The sequence below is a fragment of the Tympanuchus pallidicinctus genome, unplaced genomic scaffold, assembly GCF_026119805.1.
Source record: "Tympanuchus pallidicinctus isolate F22 unplaced genomic scaffold, pur_lepc_1.0 scaffold12, whole genome shotgun sequence".
Classification (NCBI taxonomy): domain Eukaryota; kingdom Metazoa; phylum Chordata; class Aves; order Galliformes; family Phasianidae; genus Tympanuchus; species Tympanuchus pallidicinctus.
This window is the reverse complement of record NW_026294637.1, coordinates 11,354,213-11,376,559: the sequence shown is the minus strand read 5'-3', so window position 1 is coordinate 11,376,559 and position 22,347 is coordinate 11,354,213. Positions and strand designations below refer to the sequence as shown.

The following is a 22,347-nucleotide window of genomic DNA, read 5'->3' as shown; positions in this document are numbered from 1 at the left end:
AGATCCTTCCCTGGGGCAGTCAGCCCTTAAATGAGGTCTAAGAGAGGTGCAGCCAGGCTCCACCCCTTCTGATCACACAGCTGAATTGCCTTCACCTGTGCTCCCAGCTCCTTTCCACAGGTGCTCAATCAGTGGGTCAGGCCGTGACTCAACAGTTCCTTTTTTTCTGTGAACCTAAAGTCACTGGTATTTCGTGATGAGCACCAAGAACCAGAGCACTCAGAACTGTGTACTGCACGGTTTTATACCTTAACAAATATTTTCCTGCTTTTTAAACACTTAAGTAAATTCTTTATAGGGTTTGTAAGCTATGCTCCCATCGAGGCCCTCCAGCTGGTCTTCCTTTGTCACATTACACCACAGGAACCTCTGAGTTTTCCCTGCCACACAAGGCAAACCCCACTGCTATCAACGGACTCCACTCAGCCACAGAATAAAATTGCATCCTGCTCCATCCCTGGAGGTGTTCAAGGCCAGGATGGATGGGGCCCTGTCCAGCCTGATCTGGTGGATGGGAATCTCGTCCATAGCAGGGCACTGGAACTGGATGTTTTTAATATCCTTTCCAACACAAGCCATTCTGTGATTCTTTGACTCTATATAAAACACCTGAGAAACTGTAACTTTGGTAACATCCAAACATTTTTTGTGTGTAGTGCAGAATGTAGCATTGCAGGATCAGAAGTGCACCACCAACACTGAGCCATTCAGATGGAGCAACAAATGAACGACGATGTACACATGGCAGCTCTGCACCAGGCAGCCCCATGCAGGATCGGAGTGCTGCACCAGATCACCCCACATCTCAGTGAGTGCAGAGATCACAGAATTGAGTTGGAAGGGGCCTTTAAAGGTCATCTAGGCCAAATTCTCTGCAGTGAACAGGGACCCATACAGCTCCCTCAGGTGCTCAGAGCCCCATTCAGTCTGACCCCCAGGAATGGGGCATCCACACCTCTGGGCAACCTGTGCCAGTGCCTCACTGCCCTTATCATGAAAAAACCCTTTTTCCATATATGCAATCTAGATCTCCCCTGATGCACAGCTTGGCTGAATTGCTGGGGTACAGGGGCACAGAACCTCTTTGTGTGCAAATACATGAGAAGGATCACGTATTTTATTTGTTGAATTCAAATAACTTTTCAGTCTAAATTGCACTTTGTGTGTTCTAAACATTATGCAAGTTTCAGATTTTCTGTTTATTTTAAAGTCGTCTTTGTTACTGGTCACAACATACATGTATTTATATGGTCTTAAAAGTACCACCTGGAATCACGTCCCAAGAAACATTGTCCTGGTAGACTACATGTATACTGCTGAATGAGGATGAGTTTCAGAAAGACAGCACATCTGTTGGTGGGTTATTTTTTGTTTGTTTGTTTCGTTTTTGTTTGTTTGTTTACTTTTTATTTAAAATGTGAGCCCACTCTCCATTAATTACATTTCCAAAGAGCAAATGCATCTCTCAAACTCAGCTGCATCAAACCCCCCATGCGCAAGGCCAACACAAAACATATGCTACAGATGCCTCCTGTGCCTTTGCCTTTGTGCAGTTATGCCCTAGGTCTGCCCTAAGGGAGGAAGCTTCCTGCAGATGGGCAGTGGTTAGAAGCACTGCAGCTCTCAGGGAAGCCCCTCTGGCTAGATTAAACATCTGCAAAGAGCTCTGCCATTTCGAAACAACACATTTTTGTCATCTATTCCCATACAGCCAAGATCTTGTTTTCAGAGCACCCAAGTCCATGCTGCAGGGTGGACATGTGAACTTAGAGCCACATACTGCCAAGACATGATGGCATCTAGTACTGAGAAGATATCAGGAGAAATATCCAAAGTTAATGTACATGTACACAGAATTCAACTAATTACTGCAGAGCTTCAGCATTTCTCAGATCTCCTTGAAATTTAAAACTCTCCCACTTCTTCAAACACATATGTAAGCTGCTGAAAGATCCATCTAAAAGCCAGACCCCTTCTGAATCAAAAGTTGTCCGAGTGCCAATTTACCTAGAGTCCCTAATAACATCTGAAATCCGTATTTCCTTTTGAACTCTTACAATCACAGGCTTAAAAAATAATGTCTCTTTGCTTCTCAAATTCAGGAATCCCAGAGAGGTAAGAATAAATTGTGACTCCCTGCCTATTTGCATCCAGCAGTGAGAATATTTCAGGCTTTGATATCTCCATAGTTGAGCTCCGTAGCATGGAATGCGTTTAAACTTCTCCCAAGATCTCCAATCCAAACATGGCATCTTGGTTTGCTAACTGTTCTGAAAAGTCTGAACACTCATCTCTAGGTTCCTTGCAACACAAGCCAACCCACCTGCACACCCTGAACGATGTTCTGTAACAACAAAGCACATTTGGGTAGGAAAGTCTGAAGAGATTTTATAGGACACTGTGGAAGAAATGCTCCCACTGTCAAAAAAACAGGAGGGGAGGAGGGATACAGGAAGGCTCAAAAGTTTGCAAAACATGCCTCATTTGTTGACTTAAAGTTACCTGGGAATTCTGTCTTTCACAGCTGATGGACGTGTTTTGGCTGCAGGCTGCTTTCACACAGCACTACACACAGAAACATGAACTATCCCTTGCACCTGGCTCAGCAGCTCTTAACCTTTTCCAATGTCAGTTCTGAACAGGTCTCCCGCACACCTCAGTCTTTCACAACAGGCCAGCTTTTCTTAGTTATGCTGCATGGGACTCGCAAAGAAGTTCAAAGAGAAAATCAGGTTTAAAACCACCATTACGTAAATCTGAGGTTTAAAAATACAGGAGCAAAGGTCCCGAGGTCCACAATCATCAAATGACAAAATGGCTCAAGCCTTCAAACTAGCAGTGCTGCATTCATAGATTCAGCTTTCCCCAGCCTCTTGCAATGTCATGCTATGGAAAGATTAGATCCTAAGGCAGGCGAACACACATATGGTGCTGCCTGCTAAATGCTAGCAGCTACTCCAGAGTCAGCGTTTGGGAAAAGTATGAGAGCCAGTATAATCCTATTTAGTTCTGAGAGATCAAACGGGGTTGGTAAGAGGGTAACATATCCACAGATTAGTGGAATGTTCTCAATTTTAGCATGGCCACTTTGAGATCATGTTCAGAAAGCATTTTCATTTAGAGATAAACAGTTTTTGACCATATCCCAGACAGATTAGAATTATATGAAGTTCTGAATGTCACATTTAAAACCTGGAAATGGTACTCATAAAACACCATTCCCTTCTACCTATCCCTCATACAAATTGACTGGCTTACTGATACGAGAAGCTGGCTCTCCCACAGCCATATGCTATATAAACAGAAGGAACACACCATTTTTCTTAGCAGTCAAACTCTCATTAATATCCTCCATTTTTTCCAAACAAGATCAGAAGGAACAAAATGGTTAAAGATATTATAAAATGCCAATTGTTTAAGCAAACAAGCCCATCCTGGTATTATCTACGATTAATTCTTAGAGAATGTGAGATGATGCACTGATCCAAGTGTCTCACAGCTCAGCGGATAGCTGCCTGCCTAACTGAACACACAATTAAAGCTGTTGACAGTTCTAAGGAACTTCTCAGAATTTGCTGTTAACAAATAGCTGAGACATAAAACTACCAAGTCTTTCCTCTTAGTCCCTTGTGCTCTGCCACTGCCTTGGAAACAGCAGTATGATTCAGGTCACAGCAGAGAAGCCTTCACTCAAGGCAACTGTGAGTTTGTTTTTGATGAATGGCTTCCAAAAGAAAAAGCTGTCCATCCACAGGACTGAGCTGTCTGCTTGCAGCACCTACCCACATCACCAAAGGGCAAGAAGGAGCCCTGCTGTAGGATAGGAATGAGCCTTCCACCACTGCCTACTCCAGAAGCATGAAATCACTGCCAGTGGAGATCTGGGGAAACATTAAATGGTTACAGCACACACATTCCTTGTGATCAACCAGAGAAGCATCGTAAGTAACCAAAATAGATGTACAGATGTTACTTATGTGATAAGAACACAGGCAGGCAGAGCTGCAGAAAATTCACTCAGCCAACATCAGGCAGCTCCTGCTATCCTTGAACATTCCCCTATCCGGTATAATTGAGTACACTTAAACACAGACACAAATAGTTTAATATCCAAACAAACATCTGTATTTATAGCAGTACCCCATCTAACACGTACACAGAGTAAGAGCAGCCAGATCGAGACAGCTGGTTGTCAACATAAAAATCTATTCAGTGTTTATCCCACTACCCATGACTAAGCATGACTGTAAGAGAAAAAAAGTACTCTTGTGTTTTGATGAAGATATAACCCCATCTTGGGATACTTTGACTCAGTGAGTAGCAATGTCTTAAGAGTACTGTGGTCAACTGAATTTCCCCTTCCTAAACTAAAGGTTAAATAAGCTGGGAGAAACAGACAGGGAGACATAAAACACTTTTTATAAAACTGCATTCCTCGCTCTGGAGCGCAACAGACAGCACTCAGAAGCTGCTGATGCAGTATCTATATTGCAGGCTGCTGGCTCATTCTGTACGTTCTCAGGAAAGTTTCAGTGTGGAGCTGAAATTAACACTGACTGTGAGCAGGCATGTCATGGAACCGCACACTTTGCTGGGTGCTGAAATTAGGACCAGTTTGTCGTGATAACTTCAGAGGACAATAATAAATTCCCCTATTTTCTATTGAATACACTTGTCTGTCTTTTCCTTCCAAGCGTGCTTTATTTGCACATCCCACTTAAAACCTCATTTTCTCAGGGAATCTGATCCCCCCTCTTATCTGAAACAAATAAATCTCCTGTTTCTATAGCAATGCCTGGTCACATAGTGACAGGTCAAGGCTTCAGTTAGCATTCTACTAGACAACACATCTCTTCTAGCCTTTTACAAACATCCATAAATACTCACCAGTGTCTATAACACGCTTGATGTCACCCTCATTAGATGAATAGACAGATTTTGTTCCTTACGACATCCTTCATATCCTTGACTGAGTTCTTAGAGTTCACTGGGCTAAGGATCCCGTGTGTTTATTCTGGAAGCTATTTCATCTCTGCAATACTTTACCTTAGTCTGACGATCCTCACCATAAGCCTGAACACTTTTGAAAGTGTCTATCCTGCTTGTAAATCATAAGGAAGGTTCAGTAAAATGGCTTAAGACTTCCAAGAAGAAAAAAAGGAACATTAGCTACATCACAAGAAAATTCACAGAACTGTTGGGTAGAAAAACAGACAAACACTTTTAGTCAGTAAGCTAACACTCTGCTATTTCTGTCCTTGCTATTTAAGCCTCTTCTTTCACCATCAGTTGTGAAGCTGTAACTTATAGCCAATACTTTTCAAACTGATCGTAGGTATTCTGCATGTTTTCTCCAAGGGAAAAATGTTCTCATTTCCTTCCCCAAGCAAGAGACAGAAAAAAAAAATGTGGAGTGCCAAGACAGGAAATTCAATCCAATCTGACACGTAACAAGTAGAAATGAGGGTATGGAGAAAGGATAACAACTCAAGTTGTGTTGATGTTAACGTGAAATATTTATCTATCTACAGACAGATACATGTCAGACTCTGGATTACGTGTTTCCCTCAAACCAACATCTATTAACATGCTTGCAAGAAAGAAGAAAACCTCTAACATTGTAAACTGCTGGTGGTTGAGTTTTTTCCAGTTACTTCTGTGAGGGAAAAAAAGAAAGAAAAAACAACCCACCATGTTTTAGCCACGACACTTTGGCTTGATCCTTCCTTATCTGCTGTGGGATGCACTCCTCCCTTCACAAACAGTACAGTCTGAGTAGCAGTTTATTTTAAGCTGAAAAACAAGACTGGAAGATGACAAGCTCACATAGTTTAAATACAGTTACCTTATTCCATACTTGTAAACAAAACTTGATGCTGCTGGCATTACATACAACCAGCACCAGCACTGGACTTACAGCAATAGTAGGTTGCACATCTCACAATGCAGCCCTCAGCCAACCAAGCAGGACAACTTCCCAAACCTGAGCACTGTGTACAAGTGTATGGAACACCCAAATGAAAGATGCTGATTACTGCCATTGCCAGAAACTTTTTAAGTGCTTCACATATGAGAATGGGAATGGTCCTTGAGTATCCATGCAAAATTAAAAAAAAAAAAAAAAAGATTTACTGTAGAGCTCAACAACGAATCCTATTCTAAGAGCCCGTTCTGTACAGAATTTGTATCATACACCTTTACACTGACAAAGAAGGAAAAAAACCCACCAGGTAACTGACAAATCATCACACTAGGATTAGAGTGTCTTTTCCAGTTACATTATGGTTACGAGGAGAACAGAATAGCATGAAAACACAAAAAGTTAATTCAGTCATAGGATGGAAAAAAGAGGGCGTGATAGTGGATACTTCCACTGTTTTTTAGGATTTTATTTATGTTTCACTTACAGTGTATGAAGAATACAGTGTATGTATGATTCCACAGCTATCAGTAACTGCAGGAATGCCACTCTTTCCCAGAAAATTTCATCATAACTGAAAAGACATGAGGTTACTTTTGTTCGTAAGCTGGCCCTACAGTCTCTCATTTCTTCACAAAATAATGGAGAAAACAAAGCAACAAATTAAAACTTTCTAGTTAAGTTTCCACTTTAAAAACATTTTTTTTCCCCTTAAGTATCAGTCCATTACAGTTCTGAAACCATAAAAACTCCTTTAGAAAAAAAAAAATGTTAAGAAAGTCTTGTGAAAGGATTTTTTTTTTTTTTTTTTTTTTTTTTGCCAAATTCTGTCTGAGAATGATTTCAGCAGGGATTTACTTAATTTTATGTCATTTTCTCAACTACTTAAGCTTATATACTTCATCAGAATGCCCAAGAGTTTTAAAGCAATTAAAGATACAAGCTAGCAGTCAACTTGTTTCAGCTTTTCTGTAAGTCTTTCATGTCCAGACAAGCACTAAAAAAACCCCAGCTCAAGTGAAAGGGCATCACTAAGCAACACGAGGTGTTAGTCACATTGCTCTCCACAAGCACTTCCAAGTCAAGCCACAGGCAAGTGTCTCAGTGTTACAACAGCACAGCTAAATTTCACAAATCTAATATGTAAAACTTCTTATAACTCACATTAAAAGAACATTTATCAGAAACAAAATCTTCTCCTCCCTTCCATGTAACAATCTCCATGCATTCAGTAACACTCAGCCCGACCACCAGCATAAAGCTGTTGGAGAAAAGCTCTCCACCAGAATGGGCTGACACCATGGGCTCCTATGCCCACTGGCTGAGAAATAAATACCTATGACTTCATTGGAAAATCACCATCTCATGTTTAACACATTCCTGTGGCTGCAGCTTCACATCTGAGCCGAGTTAAAACTTGCTGCCACACACAGAACTGTCCTGTCCTACCCCTTGCCCCACCTCCAGTCACAACCGACACAATGTGCCAGCTGAGGCACCTACACCGGTAGAAAACTATCAACTCCTTTCTACCAGGTCACGTTAAGTTCTCAAAAAACAGTCAAGTAAGTGCTCACACTCTGCTAAAGAGAGCATCCTTCCTTCCGCCACGTCCCCTCATGTCCTCATGACCACACCAACTGACTGCGCTGGCTGCCATGCTCACATGGCCCATGAGGTAGTTCTGCCGGCCCATCTGGCACAACACTCCAGCACAGCAGAAAATCAGTTTCCTGGGTGTTTAGCAAATTCACGTATTGCCAAACCTGCTGCCGGGAAGAGAGAAGGACTGCATGGGCAGCTGCACCCTTCTGAGGGCAGCCCACGATCCATCAGGCTTGCTGTAGCATGAATACTGCGTCAACTTGCATGGCTAAGATGGAAGAAAATGCTACTCAGTGCTAAAAGGAGAACTCCAGTTCAGCAATTGGCAAGTACACAGTTGAACAACAGACCTGAAACAACAAAACTATATAGCTAGGAACACCTTTCAGTGATGGTTTCAAGACAACTTACCCTACACTCTAACGCTCAGCTCATTGTCAGCTCTTCAGATTTTTATTTTTGGAAATTGCTCAAATCATAACCTTTCTGGAAGGTACTCTGCAAGTCTGTACAAAAGTAAATACAGTTCATCTACTTGTTCTTCTCCTTACACATTTTAGTTTCAGCTTGAGATTTCTGATTTGGGTAAGAAAAACAATTCCAAGTAATTCTCACATATTTGGAGGCTGGGAAAAGGGAGAACAAAAAAAAAAACTGAGTGAAACAAAGCTGTACATCACACTCCCAAGCAACAAATACTGTGGATAAGACAAAGTTCATTCAAGCGACTTTAATTAAAAGGTGATTGTTAAACCAATTTAGGCTGAGAAAACACTTTCTAAAATTCCATGTTTTAATAAGACTTTAAAAGAGCAATTTACAAAGGAAGACAGCAGAAAAAAACCCACTTCTTTTAATCTTTTAAATCCACAAAAGCCTCATTTTTGGAAGCTAAAGTAGCCCACTTACTAAGCAAAGGCTTAGTCAGCATCGAACCTGTAAGAGCGATTAAAACATTTTCACTCTTCGGAATATAGTAAAAATAATGCTTCAATTAAACTGACATTAAGCAATACATCAGCAGTGAAATGGTGGTGTGCTTCCATACACTGCATTGCTGCTTAGGAGGTACCTGGGAGACTTTGACAAGAAAGTCTAGCATCCACACAGCACAAGAAACAACTCCCTTTTTCTACAGCTGGCTTCTTCCTGAGCAGGTTACAACAGAAAAGCAGGTAACCACGTGTGAGGAGCCAGACTCCCAGCAGAGGTCTAACCTAAGAGGATTTCAGGGTCAAAATCTGAGCAGATGGAGAAAGGTTTTATCTGCACAGGGAAGAGAGGCAGAAACTCTTAGAAACAATTACAAAAGAAAAACAAGAACAGTTTCTCAGGCACTCAGACTTCAGAGTAGACATTTTTCACTTTGTTTTCATATTTGCAAGTGTCTGCACCGCAGTCAGCTGCTGAGCAGAATATATTAACGTGTGCAGAGCTCTGTGCTCTGCAGCTAGAATGCTTCCCACACCTTCCAGGCAGGAAAAATGGAGGTAGTTTACTTCAGTAAACTGTTTGCCTAATTACACATTTCAAAGGCAAGACAGCCAGGTTAAAAGCTGTAACTCAACAGTTTTTATAGAAAAGCATAATTCATCTGGGCAGGAGAAAGATGAGTAACATTCATTCTTACATAACTGTTAGCTACTTTATCTTACGAAACATCAGTCCACACAGCAAACTTTCCATAGCACCACTCAATGCATTTAAAGAGGCATTAAGCTATGCTTTCTGCTTGCTTCCTGCTGTCTCTACGAAGTTGCAAGCTTTCTAGGACTGTCAAAAGCCAGTTAAAAAACAACACAGATAACATGGAAATGCTATCTCACCAACAAGGGAAACTACATGTGGGAAACATAATCTTAAAGAGTGGAAAAGATGAGACATTTCTTGTAGCCTCTCATTTTGCAATGCTATTTGCATAATCAAATAAGGTGTTTAAAAATAGCATAAAAGCAGCTATGATTCTGTCCACAATATTCTCCTCCATCGTCTTTTCAGCCAACCAGTAACAACAGGAAAATGCATCATAAGGCTTGTATGAGATTACAAAATGGTATTACTAGGATATGTATGAGTGCAGTTCACTGCAGTTGTTAAAGAAGTCTTTCATGACCTTGCAGAAATTCATTAGTTTTGTATAAACAAGTGCTTCTATTCTGACATTTACATCGCTAATGTGATTGTTGTTAATGCTAACACTCAGAGACATGGATTTTTGTTCAATTTGTGGAAAAATAAACATCTTATGTGGTTGGTTCACTATTCTAATTACAGAAACTTCACAGTTTACTCAGAGTAGATATGATAAGACATACATTCAGTCAAAAATATCAAAATATAACAGCATAGTAATGCATGTAGTATGTCCACAGCCAGCAGTAAATAAGGAAAAAACAGTATGGTGCTGTAGCACTCATATGTTACTCCAAATCTTCTGTACAAATGGTAACCTTCACCTCCATAACCTCTCTGGGAAAACTTACAATTTAAGCATTCTATATGAAGGTTATGATTTCTTCTAATAAACTCAGTAAGACCACTAATTTATTCACTTTTATTCAGTTGTACAACCAGTTTGTACTACGGTTTTCAAAACTGAAATGCACTGTACAAGACTTAAAACCTGGTGCTGTGATGATCCCCATTGCAGCAGCTGCTGCAGTAAGATAAGATGTAAAAATATGAGAAAGTAAAAAAGAAAGAAACCAACTTTTATTCACACCAGAAACACAAATTTCAATGGAATTTTCCTTTATCAAAATAACCCCAATATGGCTACTTACATCTTTGTTGTAAGAGAACTGTACAATTTATATATAAATATGTATATATAAAATCAACTTTAGTGCTCCCTCAATGTTAATCATCATCATCTTCCTCTTCATCACTGATGACATACTTCTTATGCTTCTTACTTGCTTTGTCATCATCCTCTGCTTTTCTCTTTCCAGAAGGCTCCCCTTCCTTAAGGCAAGAAAGAACAAAAATTTAAAAAATATTCAAGCTAAAATAAAAAACAGCCTCAGAACAACAACAAAAAGGATTTTTTTGAAGGAAAAGCAAAATTATTTGTTCTAGTCTTTCCACCTCATGCCTCTGTAGTGCTGCACTTCATTGGTCAGCATTGGTTCCAGTCTCAGACCCCAAACCAAGAGGGTCCACAATACAGCTGCACCTCCATTTACCTCAGTGGGAATGCATCAACACCTGCTTCAAAATTAACTACTGTGTAAGAGTAATTTATCTCCCAGTCTGGGTTTATGGAGTGTGTAACATCACTATCAGCAGTTATAAATTAAGGAGATAAGCTTAACATTTCCCTCAGATTCCTAACAGTGGGGTTCTACATGGGGTTCATATGCTCTTCGAAAGGAAGTGCTATTTATACAGTGACAAAAGCCTGCAACTCTTATGGTATGGATAATTCCTAGAATTCTTGGGAAATTTTCAACACGGAGAAGCTTTCTGTTCAGACAATCTGGACAGCTTTGCTCAGTTGTCAGACTACTGATACTTGCAAACCTTAAGCTAGAGCTACTGAGGGAAAAACAACACCAAAAAACATGAATTGGCAGGTGTTTTTGTCTACCACATTCTGGCAGAAAGGAAAAAAGACTGATAAGGAACCACCAGCACTAAGAAACAATCCCACAGCTTACAGTCCTAGAAATACAGCATAGGAGGCTTCAAAGGGCTGGTCATGGGAACTCCAATCGGTGCAACTTCAGTTACTGGGAGGAATTCACAAAGAACTTGACACGATCACCTGAGATAAATTACAGCCTGTTTTGTTGGGTTTTGTGCTGTTAAAGCACCTCACGCCATTCAATTCAAATGCTAAAATATAGACTCTAATGCATGAAGCAAACCAAAATCTTGTGTTTTCCTACAGATCATAGAATCATAGAATGGCCTGGGTTGAAAAGGACCTTAAGGATCATCTAGTTTCACCCCCTTGCTGTGGGCAGGGTTGCTAACTGCTAGACCAGATAAAATAGAATACCTGTCAATCTCTTTTATTACATCTTAAAACTCGAAGAAAAATGTCTAACTTGGTGACACAGGTCTTGTCTTTGTTGTAAAAACGACCCTAATAGCAAAAACAGGTGAGTGATTCACAATGCAGAGATCTATTAGAAATACTGAAATTATGTAGAAAACTATTTGGGAACTACAGAACAGGCAAAAAAACAGATTCTGATTAACCAAGTGGCCTACAGCACAGGCCCAAGTTGCTTCAGGTTACCTTATTAATATGTAGAGTTCAACTTCTTTTTTTTCCTGTCACACTATTTCTAGATAATCTCCTGTTTGTAACAACACTGCAATGACTTTTTGCAGGCTGGATGGCCAATTCCTAGCACTTAAATACAGAGCCAACAGTTTGATTGTTAGTCTAAACACATTTACACCAGTTCAGTTTAAATCAGCCTTCTAGGCACCACTTCAATCCAAAGTGTTCCGAAGATACTTGGTCACACTACAGATCATTAATTGCTAATGCAAAGCTCATCAATTTGGACACAAAGGATGAGTGGCAACTCAATTACAGTTTAAAAAGAAGAGTAACTTTGCTAACACCCTCAGGCTTAAGTAACCTAATCTCCTCTTCCATTAGTTAATTTTGTTTATTAAGAGCAATGCACACATTAATTGAATTTTAAGAAGCAGCAAGAGACAACACAGCCTTTCTAATTACTTATTATTCAAAACATTTTGTTTTATATTAATGTTGAATTAGAATGGTGAGAATCTGAACTAGGAAGGAAATTTAAGCATAGAAAACAACTTAGTATGGGTGGGAATCTCAATCACAGCTACTTCCTCAGAACATTTATTCTCTTATAATTTAGCTGGGCTACTGTTAAGGACTCTCCTTCCTATGTGCAGAATATCCTCATTAATTACAGTAGCTTGCCACATGGTGATAAAGGTATCAATAACAGACTGACGTTTTCAGCATTGCCAACCCACTGCTAGCAGGACAAAGATCTGGGCTGTGCCGTTGACTGACAGCACACAAAAGCAAGTCCAGTGCTTCGCACATACAGATACTGTGCTTTCGGTGAGCATGCAGGAAGTAAGTTGTGCACTACTGGCTGGGTTCCATAAAGTAGAGCTGCAGCACCCCTCTGTGGTTCTGACAGGAATACTGCCTTTACAGCGGGCAACTGTAAAATGGAGGCTACCATTCTCAACCAGCAGAAGAGAAACACAGTTAACAAAGCCTTTCTTCTGAGAGACTAGAATTGCAAAATCCCAACGTTGCTATACTGCAAACTAACAGCTAGCAGTGTCTTGTCCATAGCACCAACAGAGCTCTCAAAATCACAGTTTGGTCTAGCATGCTACACGTCACTAAAGGAAAGCGACTGAAAAATCTAGGACAAGAGCTGAGATAATTTCAACAGTTAAAAGTAATCTCTTAAGGGAAATGGTGATATAAAACCAAAGTTGAACAAAGCATTGAAAAGCATTCCACGAATTATTACTGACCTACCCAAACTTCTGTTTTTAAACTTCTGTACGTTATTCCATACATAAACATTTAAATAAAACATAATTTACAGTGAAACAGGACTGGAAGATGAATCAGACCTGCATGCCAGCACAAAAACACCTCTTGTAACCTACAAGGTAGTAGGCAGTAAGAATCTAAGCTTAGGAGACAACACTGCAGTAGGGACCTGGTATTATTTTTCCTCTCTATGTGATCTTTTGAAGTCACTTTACTCTGCACAGCACCTGCTCTTCTGTGCAATCACCAGTAACAGTAAGGATCTCCTTTAGGTATCACTCAAATCTGTGAACTAATGCAGTAAATAAGAAATAGGCACGATTAATTAATCAGCATGCCAACACAAATGTTATGCTAATTACAGCAAAACAGAAACTACAAAAACATCAGCTTTACAAACTGTATTAAGTGCACGTTCCTGGCTGAAAATGAGTAGCTATTAAAGAACAAAGTCATCTTTTACCTCATCACTAGTAAGTTTCTTCGCCTTGAGTAGTCTTTGTGTTTTATCTTCATCTGAGCCTTCATCACTGTCTGAAGAGTAGATTCTAGCTCGTTCCTCTGCAGAGAAAAATGAAAAGATAAATATTTATCTGAAATTGCTGAGGAAAAGACAGTATGAAAAATACTCCTTGTACATTTAGTCCCACAATAATCAGACAGAATCTAATCTAAATATTATTAAATGAAATAAACTTGCACGAACTGAACTCTCATCTCCTCATGTATCAAATTAAGTGGCAAAATATGATCTTATCAGGATTCTCCCGTGATACAAATCCACCTGAATTACAAAGGCCCTACCTTAACTACTGGTAAGGTTTATTATTACCTCTGATGCCACCTTTGTATCTGTTTTTGATAGCTGCTAGACTGATCGCATCATCTCCCTCATCCTCTTCTTCATAGCGATCGGGTTCTAAGTAATTTGCACTCAGACCACGCTGATGCTGCTTCTCCCTCATTCTTCGCTGCTGAGATTCTCTGCGAATGGAAGCTCTTAATCTCTCCTCTTCTTTCTGTCCAAAGCAAGCAGCAAAGGATGAGTCAAACATAATAAAAATCTCAGTACTCTGCTGTAGCTTTTGAAATCCTCTCACAGCAGTGGAAAGAGTGCGTATAATTCTGTTTTTTTTGTGGTAATCTGTAAGATTAAGCAATTTCTAACAAAAAAGCTGCATGTACAAGCAGCACACACAGCTAACAATTACTGCTTGTTACTCCAAAATACACTGTTTTCCAAAAATACATCAAACGTTTAGAAATGTTCAACTACATTTTTTCTCTTTTTTTAATGACTTTAGATTAAATCAGCAGATAAGAAAGTTCCACATCAGAATACCTTAATCATTTCTGTGCGCTGAGACTCTGGATCACGACCTGCCATTGGCAAGATACGAATTTTCTGGGTCTTTGAACACCTATCTGCCAGAGACAGAGTCATCTTCCTGTGCGTGGCACTGTCTGTAGAATGTGGCCTGTTGGAGAATTGCTTTGGGTTAAATACTTACAAGAAGAATTTACCCGTCTTCAAGTGCCAATCACACAGCAAGTATACTTAAAACTTGAAAGATTAATCTACACAAAAGTAAAAGCATTACTACTACTGTGCACTGTCACAGCTACTGGAGACATCGCTTTCTCTCTCAGCACCCTGTCTGCAGTCCATTATCAGCCTAAAAAGTCATTCTCACATTTCACTTCAATATCCCAAGTCATAATCATCACCCTGATAGCCACCATTCTGATTCAGATGGAGACTCGCCCTTCACAATACAAACTAAAATACATTTAAAAAAGTAAATGAATACAAGTAGCCTTGATACTGCAGTGAATAACAAACACATCAGCCTTTCAAACTGGGACATCCAGCTTAGGAAAAATTTTTCCCAAACCCTCCAAAAATAGCACATTCTTAGCAAACTGTTGAGCTCTGAAGGCTTACTAATCGCTATCTCTACACACTTAGTTACAATACTTCATTGCACCACTTGATAGTGAACATCACGTTTACCTGAAGGTTAACTTGGTCTTGAAAACAGCCTGTCCTTGCAGACCGGTCCCTTGTCTGATAAACAGATGGTTGTGATCTCCCTGCAGCGGTGCCTTGTACACATCAAAGACCTCATTTCCCAAGTGGAGAGACATGCTTAAAGGAGATTAATGTATCAGTTACTTGATAAAGCCACTACAGTCCATTTTTTGTCCATGTGTAAACAGCAAAAGCCTTTGCGTTTCCCTTTAGTAAATAGCCAATAACTATATTTCACCGCAAACAAAGCAGGGCAGAAGATTTTCAGCGCACTGAGACTACACTGATTTTTGTTGCACAGAACGGTCCATCAGTTTTGCATGCTACAGGATTCCACTGTGAAAACAGGATGCAAAAAGTGCAAACCAACCTTCCATCCGACCACTTGACGATGCGGGCATTGCTTTCTCTGATCTCATTCCCTTCCTCATCTCGCCGCATCCGCCACCGTATTGTGTTTTCTACCTGTCAGAACAGCACAGCTGTTAAACTCACAATGGAATGCTGTGGTGAAATACACCCAATGCTGGTCAAGAATTACAGCTAGAAGGGTTATATAATCTGCTGTGCGATACAAAGAGATGAAGGTGAAAGGAGTGGCTCTCACAGGAGAAAGGCAGTTGTTAAGTTTTTTTAACATTTGTTCTTTTTTTAGCATTACTAAAACTCAGCAATATTCCTCAGCAATGAAGCCATCCGTACCTTTGGAACTTAAATCACAACTCATAACACCATTGCAAAACACCTGAAATAGACTTTGATGAAATGTGGTTAGGTGAGCATGGAGGATATATAGACTTAGATATAGACTTATACCTTAAGTTTTAATCTCGTTCTCCCTTCTTCATCAAGCATCTCCTCATCTTCAAACTCATCCTCATAATATTGGGGATCAAATGGTCTGTAATAAATTATACAATACAGTATTCATTCTTCCAGAAGTTAATCCAGATTAGTCTTGTGCACAGTAACAGGTGCTTGAAAGGTTTAAATTATACGCTGCACACAACAGGAGGCACTGCAGCTGTGAGACAGCCATTTCTGCAGAAATGTAATTTACAGCATTGATTCTGCACTGCAGGAGGCCAACCCAAGCATCTTCACCACCATCAATTACTGCCACTTTAACATCCACACCCTCTCAATGGCTCCAGCTAAAGAAAGCAAGTCTGCTTCAGAACAAAATGTCTCCTCAGTATCAGGATAAAGAGGTCAGGGTTAAGGCTGGAAATAAATGCAGGTAATTTTATTAAGAGGCCCACTCATTAGCCTACACCCTACTGACCTATCCTCACTAAAGTGTGAGCCTTAATGTTAACCATTTTAAATACAACCAACATAATTAATTGTACTACTAAAACAAAAGCAAAATATTGAAACTAAAAAACTCAACAACTTATCTGCATATTTGATATAGAATTACCTGGGCTCCACACTGAGAAAGTTGGGCAGCTTCACGAAATACAAATCATTACCCAAATCTGTGTTTACTTTTGGTATTTCTACCTCTATTCTTGTCTCTGGAATAGGCTCTTCCTCCTGCTGTTCTTGGCTCAGCCCATTCTCATCCTAATGGCAAAGAAGCACAATAGGAGCAAAAATATCAGTCTGACTGTTCCTGGAATAAGTGCTTCCATTCTGACTGAGAAAAATTCCGCTGGTATGTAGAGAAAGATCAAGAAGCTTCTCATAAATGCACTTGAACCTTTCCAGTAAAACCAATCCATTTTAAAACCAAAAGCCATTTCAAATACCAGTGGGAATTCGAGAAAACAAAGACAGAAAGGAAATAGCAAGAGAGCTGACACACAGTTTTCAGCAAGGAATGAGAAAATAAGCATGGGATAAGATTAAATTCTTTAGTATCTTCAAGGCTCAAAATGAAAATATTTGTCAAACAGCTGTAAGTAGAGTACCAAGAAGACCTGCAAATTTGTATTTCTCTTGATGACAATCAAAATGTAATCAGTGTATTCCTTTTTCCAAATGGAAGAAGTGGAGCAGGGCTGGGGGAGGGCATGTCGACATATCTAATACTGCTGCGCCTAAAGCTCCAATCATTATTTTAGCTGGGGCAAAACGATCTGTAGATTCTTATTTAACGCTGTTAAAACTTTCTCCGTTAAAATATTATCTAACCCCACTGACGTTCCAGATCTCAAAGTGGAATAGTGGTTTCATTACTTCAAAAAGTCTACTCACAATGGGCTGTCCTGGAGTTGGTGGCTTGTCTTCCCCGTCGCTTCCTGAAGAAATGTCATCTGCTCCTCCAAACAGGTCCATGACATCTGCGTGTTCTGGAGGAGAAAAATTACTGCTATGAAATACACATATATGCAAACATACATGCCCCTTCATCAAACAAAACACAGAAAAAATAATCCTTCACTTTTATCACCACTTAAAATCACCTACAAAGTTTAAGAATCTCTAATTGTTATGAAGCACAGATTATTCTCTTATTCCGTAAAAAATAAAAGATCCCCCTTGTTTTGAAGCTGGAGAGTCAGTGCTTCCCTGGAAAGGCTCTATTATGGAGAATCCAGGTGAAAAGTGGCAACAGACAAATCAAGAGTTAAAGTTCATCTTTTACTCAAGTAAACAGTTTAAATATACATGACAAGCAACCTCACTGCAAACTTTGGAAGTTTTACTTCTCATTAAAAGCAACATCTTCTCTTGATCAGCAAAATATCAGTGTTTCTCAGGCTCCTGTGATAAGATGCACCATGAGCTTTGACAATGGGGTGTGAACCAACACTCACAAGAGAAAAGCTCTGTCTCTCGTGGAGAAAACTGAGAGATGACAAAACTAAAGTGAAATCACCAGGAAAAATACGGTGTGTGCTTCCTCACACAGCACCTTTTCTGTGCCGCTCTGCCGCGCCCATGGCACTGCAGCTACATCACAGTGTGAGTGCTATTGACTGTACCAAGTAGCACAGCAGATAAATCATGGATTAAAAGACAAATGAACCAAAAGCCAAGAAACCAATCCCACCTTTACCTTTCTGGCCTTCTGTATCACTGTCCACCTCTGAATCTGATGCAATTGGTTTCTTTCGCTTCATTCGCAAGACTTCATCTTCACTATCGCTGCCTCTCGCAGACTCTCCTAAGAAGCATAATTATTCTCAGCAGACTAAGAATTCTGTTTTACACATTTTTAACATTCCTTTTATTAATCAAGTTGTTTCAGATTAGAAGTAATTTAAACACACTGTGTAAAAAAAAAACACAAAAACACAGTATTAAAAAGATGCCCACGTTTGAAAGTTATGTGATTAACATTTAAGACAGAACTTTTCAAGCCAATGTAAATGAAACAATGGAGAACAAACCAGGCTGTAAGAAGCAAACCATTACAACTGGATCCTACCAGATTTATGCTCCTGCTCCTCCTCATCGGAATGCTGGGCCCTTTCGTCATCATCAGAGTTCTGCATCTTCTCCTCATCGGAGTGCTGGGCTCTTTCATCATCGTCTGAGTTTTGCATCTTCTCCTCGTCTGACACCTGCGGCCTCTCCTCGTCATCAGAGTTCTGCATCTTCTCCTCGTCCGAATTCTGGAGCCTCTCCTCATCATCAGACATCTGAGGCCTCTCATCTTCATCAGAGTTCTGTGCTTTCTCCTCATCGTCTGAGTTCTGCTGTCTCTCCTCATCATCAGAGTTCTGCTGTCGCTCCTCATCGTCTGACTGATCGCTTTTGTCCTCCTTGCCCCACTTCTCATCCTCCGAATGGGCCTTTTCTGAACCATCTCCCTCAGAATGGTGACTGCCCTCATCAGAGCCGTGTCCCCGCTCGTCCTCCTCATCATCATGAGCAGCTTCTGAAGCGCTGTGCTGGTCCACATCCGACTGATCGTTGTCTTCATGCTCAGAGTGCCCCGAAGCTTCGGAGCGATTGTACGACCTCTCGGAGTGGTTGTCGCTGCCCGTGTGATGGGAGGCTCCTTCGTCCTCACTGTCGTCTCCGAACAGCTCCTTGTTGCTGGGCTTTGCTGCCTCCCGCTCATCATCCTGCTCGCTGTCACTGCCCGAGGCGTTGCTGCCGGAGCCCACGTTCTCCTGGTCGGAGTCGGAATCCGAGCCAGAATCAGTATCTGCAAAACAAACACCGCCTCTCAAAGTTAAGCCATCCCTACGAGGGGTCAAACAGGACACAGGTACGCGTTACCCAACAGCAGAACTACGCGAGGCACAGAAGTTACCTACAATAAAACATCTACCGACGACGATACAAAGAACGACCACAGGTACCACTCAATATGCCCGCTATTACCTAAGGTTCTAAAGCTCTGGGAGGAATAAGCCGTTACACAAAGCAAAGAACTCGGAGGCAGTGCCCGGTGCCAGGCGCTGCGTCGCTGTTCCTTAAGACGCCTGTAACCACTTTTCACTTGTGAAGAGCATGGAGCCAGCGGGCTGCACACCCCCCACCCCCACCCCCGGGCAGTAACCCGACCGAAGCCCGGCGTTCCGCCCTGCTTTGCGGGGGGGCCCGCGGGCGGGAGGCCCGGTACACGGCATCTAACGGCCGCACCTTTCTGCTCGGCCTCCGAGTCGGCGTCGCTGCCGAACAGCTCCTCCATGTCGGCCATGGCGGCTGCACGCGCCGGCGCCGCGCAGTGACGCGATACGGAGCGCCGGGGGCTGCATCCGGGAGGGGGAGGAGGAGAGGCAGGAAGGGCTCCTCTGAGCTCCCGCCGCCCTCTTCCGCCTCCTCAGCGCCGCCCTCAGCTGCAGCGCGGAGCGAGGGGTGCGCGCGCATTGTGTGGCGCGCTGCCATCTTGCGAGGCGGGAGCTCGCAGCTAAGGGAGAGCTACACCTGCACACCACGACCCTCCCCCCAAAAAGCGCATTTTAATAGTTTTCGTACAACACTTGTATGAAATATTGGATCTAAGGCCTGAGCAGCAGAGTTAGCTGGGAATACAGAAGTAAATCAGCACAGCGGTGTTAGTACGTTCAGCAGCAACACCGCACAAAGTCAGTACGGGGATGCACCAGCTCCCTTTGTCAGCTGCCTGGCCGCCTCGTGTCACATCAACTGCACGGCGCAGCTCGGCATCACCTGCAGATTTGCTGAGGGTGAACTCAATGCCATCGTCTGTGTTACTGAGAAAGATGTTGAAGAGTGCTGGTCCCAGGACAGACGCCTGGGGGGCACTGCTCCTCACCAGCCTCCACCTGGACTCGGAGCTGCTGACCACAACTCTCTGCCAGCAACCATCCAGACGATTCTTTATCCACCAACTAGTCCAGCTTTCAAGTCCATGTTTGTCCAATCTAGAAATAAAAGCATGGCACAGGACCACGTCAAAGCCCTTGCACAAGTCCACATAGATGATAGCAGTCACCTTCCCTATGTCCACCAATGCTGTCACTCCATCCTAGAAGCCTGTCGGATTGGTCAGGCACAATCTGCCCTTGGTAGAGCTGTGCTCTCAGATCGTTTCACCTTGTGCATGCCTTAATATCTTTTTCAGGCAGATCTGCTCCATCATCTTCCCAGGAATAGACATCAGGCTCACCAACCTGTAGTTCCCCAGGTCCTCCTTTCTTAAAAGGATGTTTCCCTTTTTCCATTCATCCCCATCATCAGGGACTTTGCCTGACAGACACGACTTTTCAAATAGGACGGAGAGTGGCTTAGCACCCACATCAGGTTATTCCTTCAAACCCTGGGATGCATGCCACTGGGCCCTCTAGACTTACACACATTCAGTCTCATGAAGCAGTCTGGAACTTGCTCTGCTCTTAGAGGGGTGGGATTTCACTCCCCCATCTCCTGCCTAGAGGTTCAGGGATACAAGAGGGATGGAAGCCTGACTGGCAGTGAAGATCATGAAGGTGTAGAGATGATGAGCATCTCTGGCATCTTCTGTCAAACAAGGCCAGCTACAGATATGTGAACCACATAGCAAAGCTCATGTAGAGAACAAGCAGAGATGCACAGACAGCTTAGTAGTGTACTATTATGTGCTATTTAAAAACAAGCAAAATTATACAATAGTTAATCATTCAAAAATTTTACTGCTTTACAGTCTGACAGCATATAGTGCTGATAAGCTAAAACACTCAATTCATATTTCCTCAATGGAAATTTAAATTGAATACATGCTCATTTATAGCCTACAAGCTGTAGAGATAATGAGGCTATTTTTAAAAAATACAACAGTATATAGATAATTGTTTTGGAATATAGTCTACATTTCCATGCTTATATTGGAGCCAATAGAATAAAAAATGTGTGGTTATTTGGCTTCTGCATTAAATGTGGAAAAGAACGTAGAAGAACAGTACCACCTCTTTTGGAAAAAGACCTTGCATTTATGGTAGCTAGTTATCAAAATAATACCACTTTCATGCTCAAAGTCATATACTACACTTGAAACCATTAAATCCCAACATCCAACTCCACTAAAGACTGTTTATGATTCTTAGCTACAGACTGAATTCTTTAATTTATTCCAAAATGGTTACATATACTGTAGGTACAAAAGTGTTGTAACTGTCTTAACTGTTCCATGGTCCATGCCAAACATCTTTCAACAGTTGAGGGGAAGTTTTCTATGCTCACTGTCAGATACCTACCCTGAGAGGGCCAACAAACATTCTTAGCAGTCAACCAGTTAAGAAAGGTCCTCTACTATTGCCTATGACAGGACACCTAAGAGTTACAATTTAGAAACCTCTACCTTTGATTGGAATATTAACCATGAAGCAGCTAAACTTGATTCTATAAAGTAATAAAGAGGAGATTTCAGCTATAATTTCCATAATCCAGCCATTCATTTTTCTCCTTCATCTTCAAGTAGGACATAAGTGCATAGTCCTGTTTGACAGTACAAAATAAATTGTCACAGAATCACAACACGTGAACAGATTTCATGAACATGCAGCCCTTCAAGAAAAGAAGGAAAACATTACAGACTATTTTTTGACACAAAATTATTATGGTGCTTGGCAAATGAGAAGTTTTAGGCAACTGAGCACATTACAGGCTTTGACCATGTTTATACATCGCTCCTATCTGTGAAAAAAAACAAAACTAAAACCACATAACTTGTGAGTTTATCCATACTATGTAAGCACTTCAAATTTAACATCAGGGAAGCTCCTGACAATTCATAAAAGCCAAAACCAAAAGTAGCCTTTTTTTATTGCTAGTCAGATTACTGCTGGTTGCTTCAAACTTACACTCTGTAAAGTCTTTGGTTTTAATAGAATTGATTCCAACAGCTTTTCAGAGCACACATTTATTTGT

General features: G+C 41.3%; 1 protein-coding gene across 1 annotated transcript; it reads right to left on the bottom strand.

The window, feature by feature from the left end:
• Window positions 1-8,240: 8,240 nt before the first annotated feature.
• LEO1 (LEO1 homolog, Paf1/RNA polymerase II complex component) lies at window positions 8,241-19,734 on the bottom strand. The gene is made up of 12 exons (XM_052672362.1): window positions 19,621-19,734; window positions 18,455-19,180; window positions 18,083-18,190; window positions 17,278-17,372; window positions 16,499-16,644; window positions 15,892-15,976; window positions 15,446-15,540; window positions 15,058-15,192; window positions 14,386-14,521; window positions 13,876-14,062; window positions 13,507-13,604; window positions 8,241-10,489 (listed from the first exon to the last, which is right to left on the bottom strand). Exons 1-12 carry the CDS (start codon window positions 19,676-19,678, stop codon window positions 10,385-10,387), a joined length of 1,974 nt encoding a protein of 657 aa, XP_052528322.1. The 5' UTR covers window positions 19,679-19,734; the 3' UTR covers window positions 8,241-10,384.
• Between the last annotated feature and the right edge of the window lie 2,613 nt (window positions 19,735-22,347).

Excerpts from the sequence above, each read along its gene's own strand:
- LEO1 (XM_052672362.1), bottom strand. The coding sequence starts at position 19,678 with ATGGCCGACATGGAGGAGCTGTTCGGCAGCGACGCCGACTCGGAGGCC. Across the intron at positions 15,193-15,445 it reads GTCAAGTGGTCGGATGGAAG|CATGTCTCTCCACTTGGGAA; the intron begins GTTGGTTTGCAC and ends ATCTCCTTTAAG. Across the intron at positions 14,522-15,057 it reads AAGACCAAGTTAACCTTCAG|GCCACATTCTACAGACAGTG; the intron begins GTAAACGTGATG and ends ATTCTCCAACAG.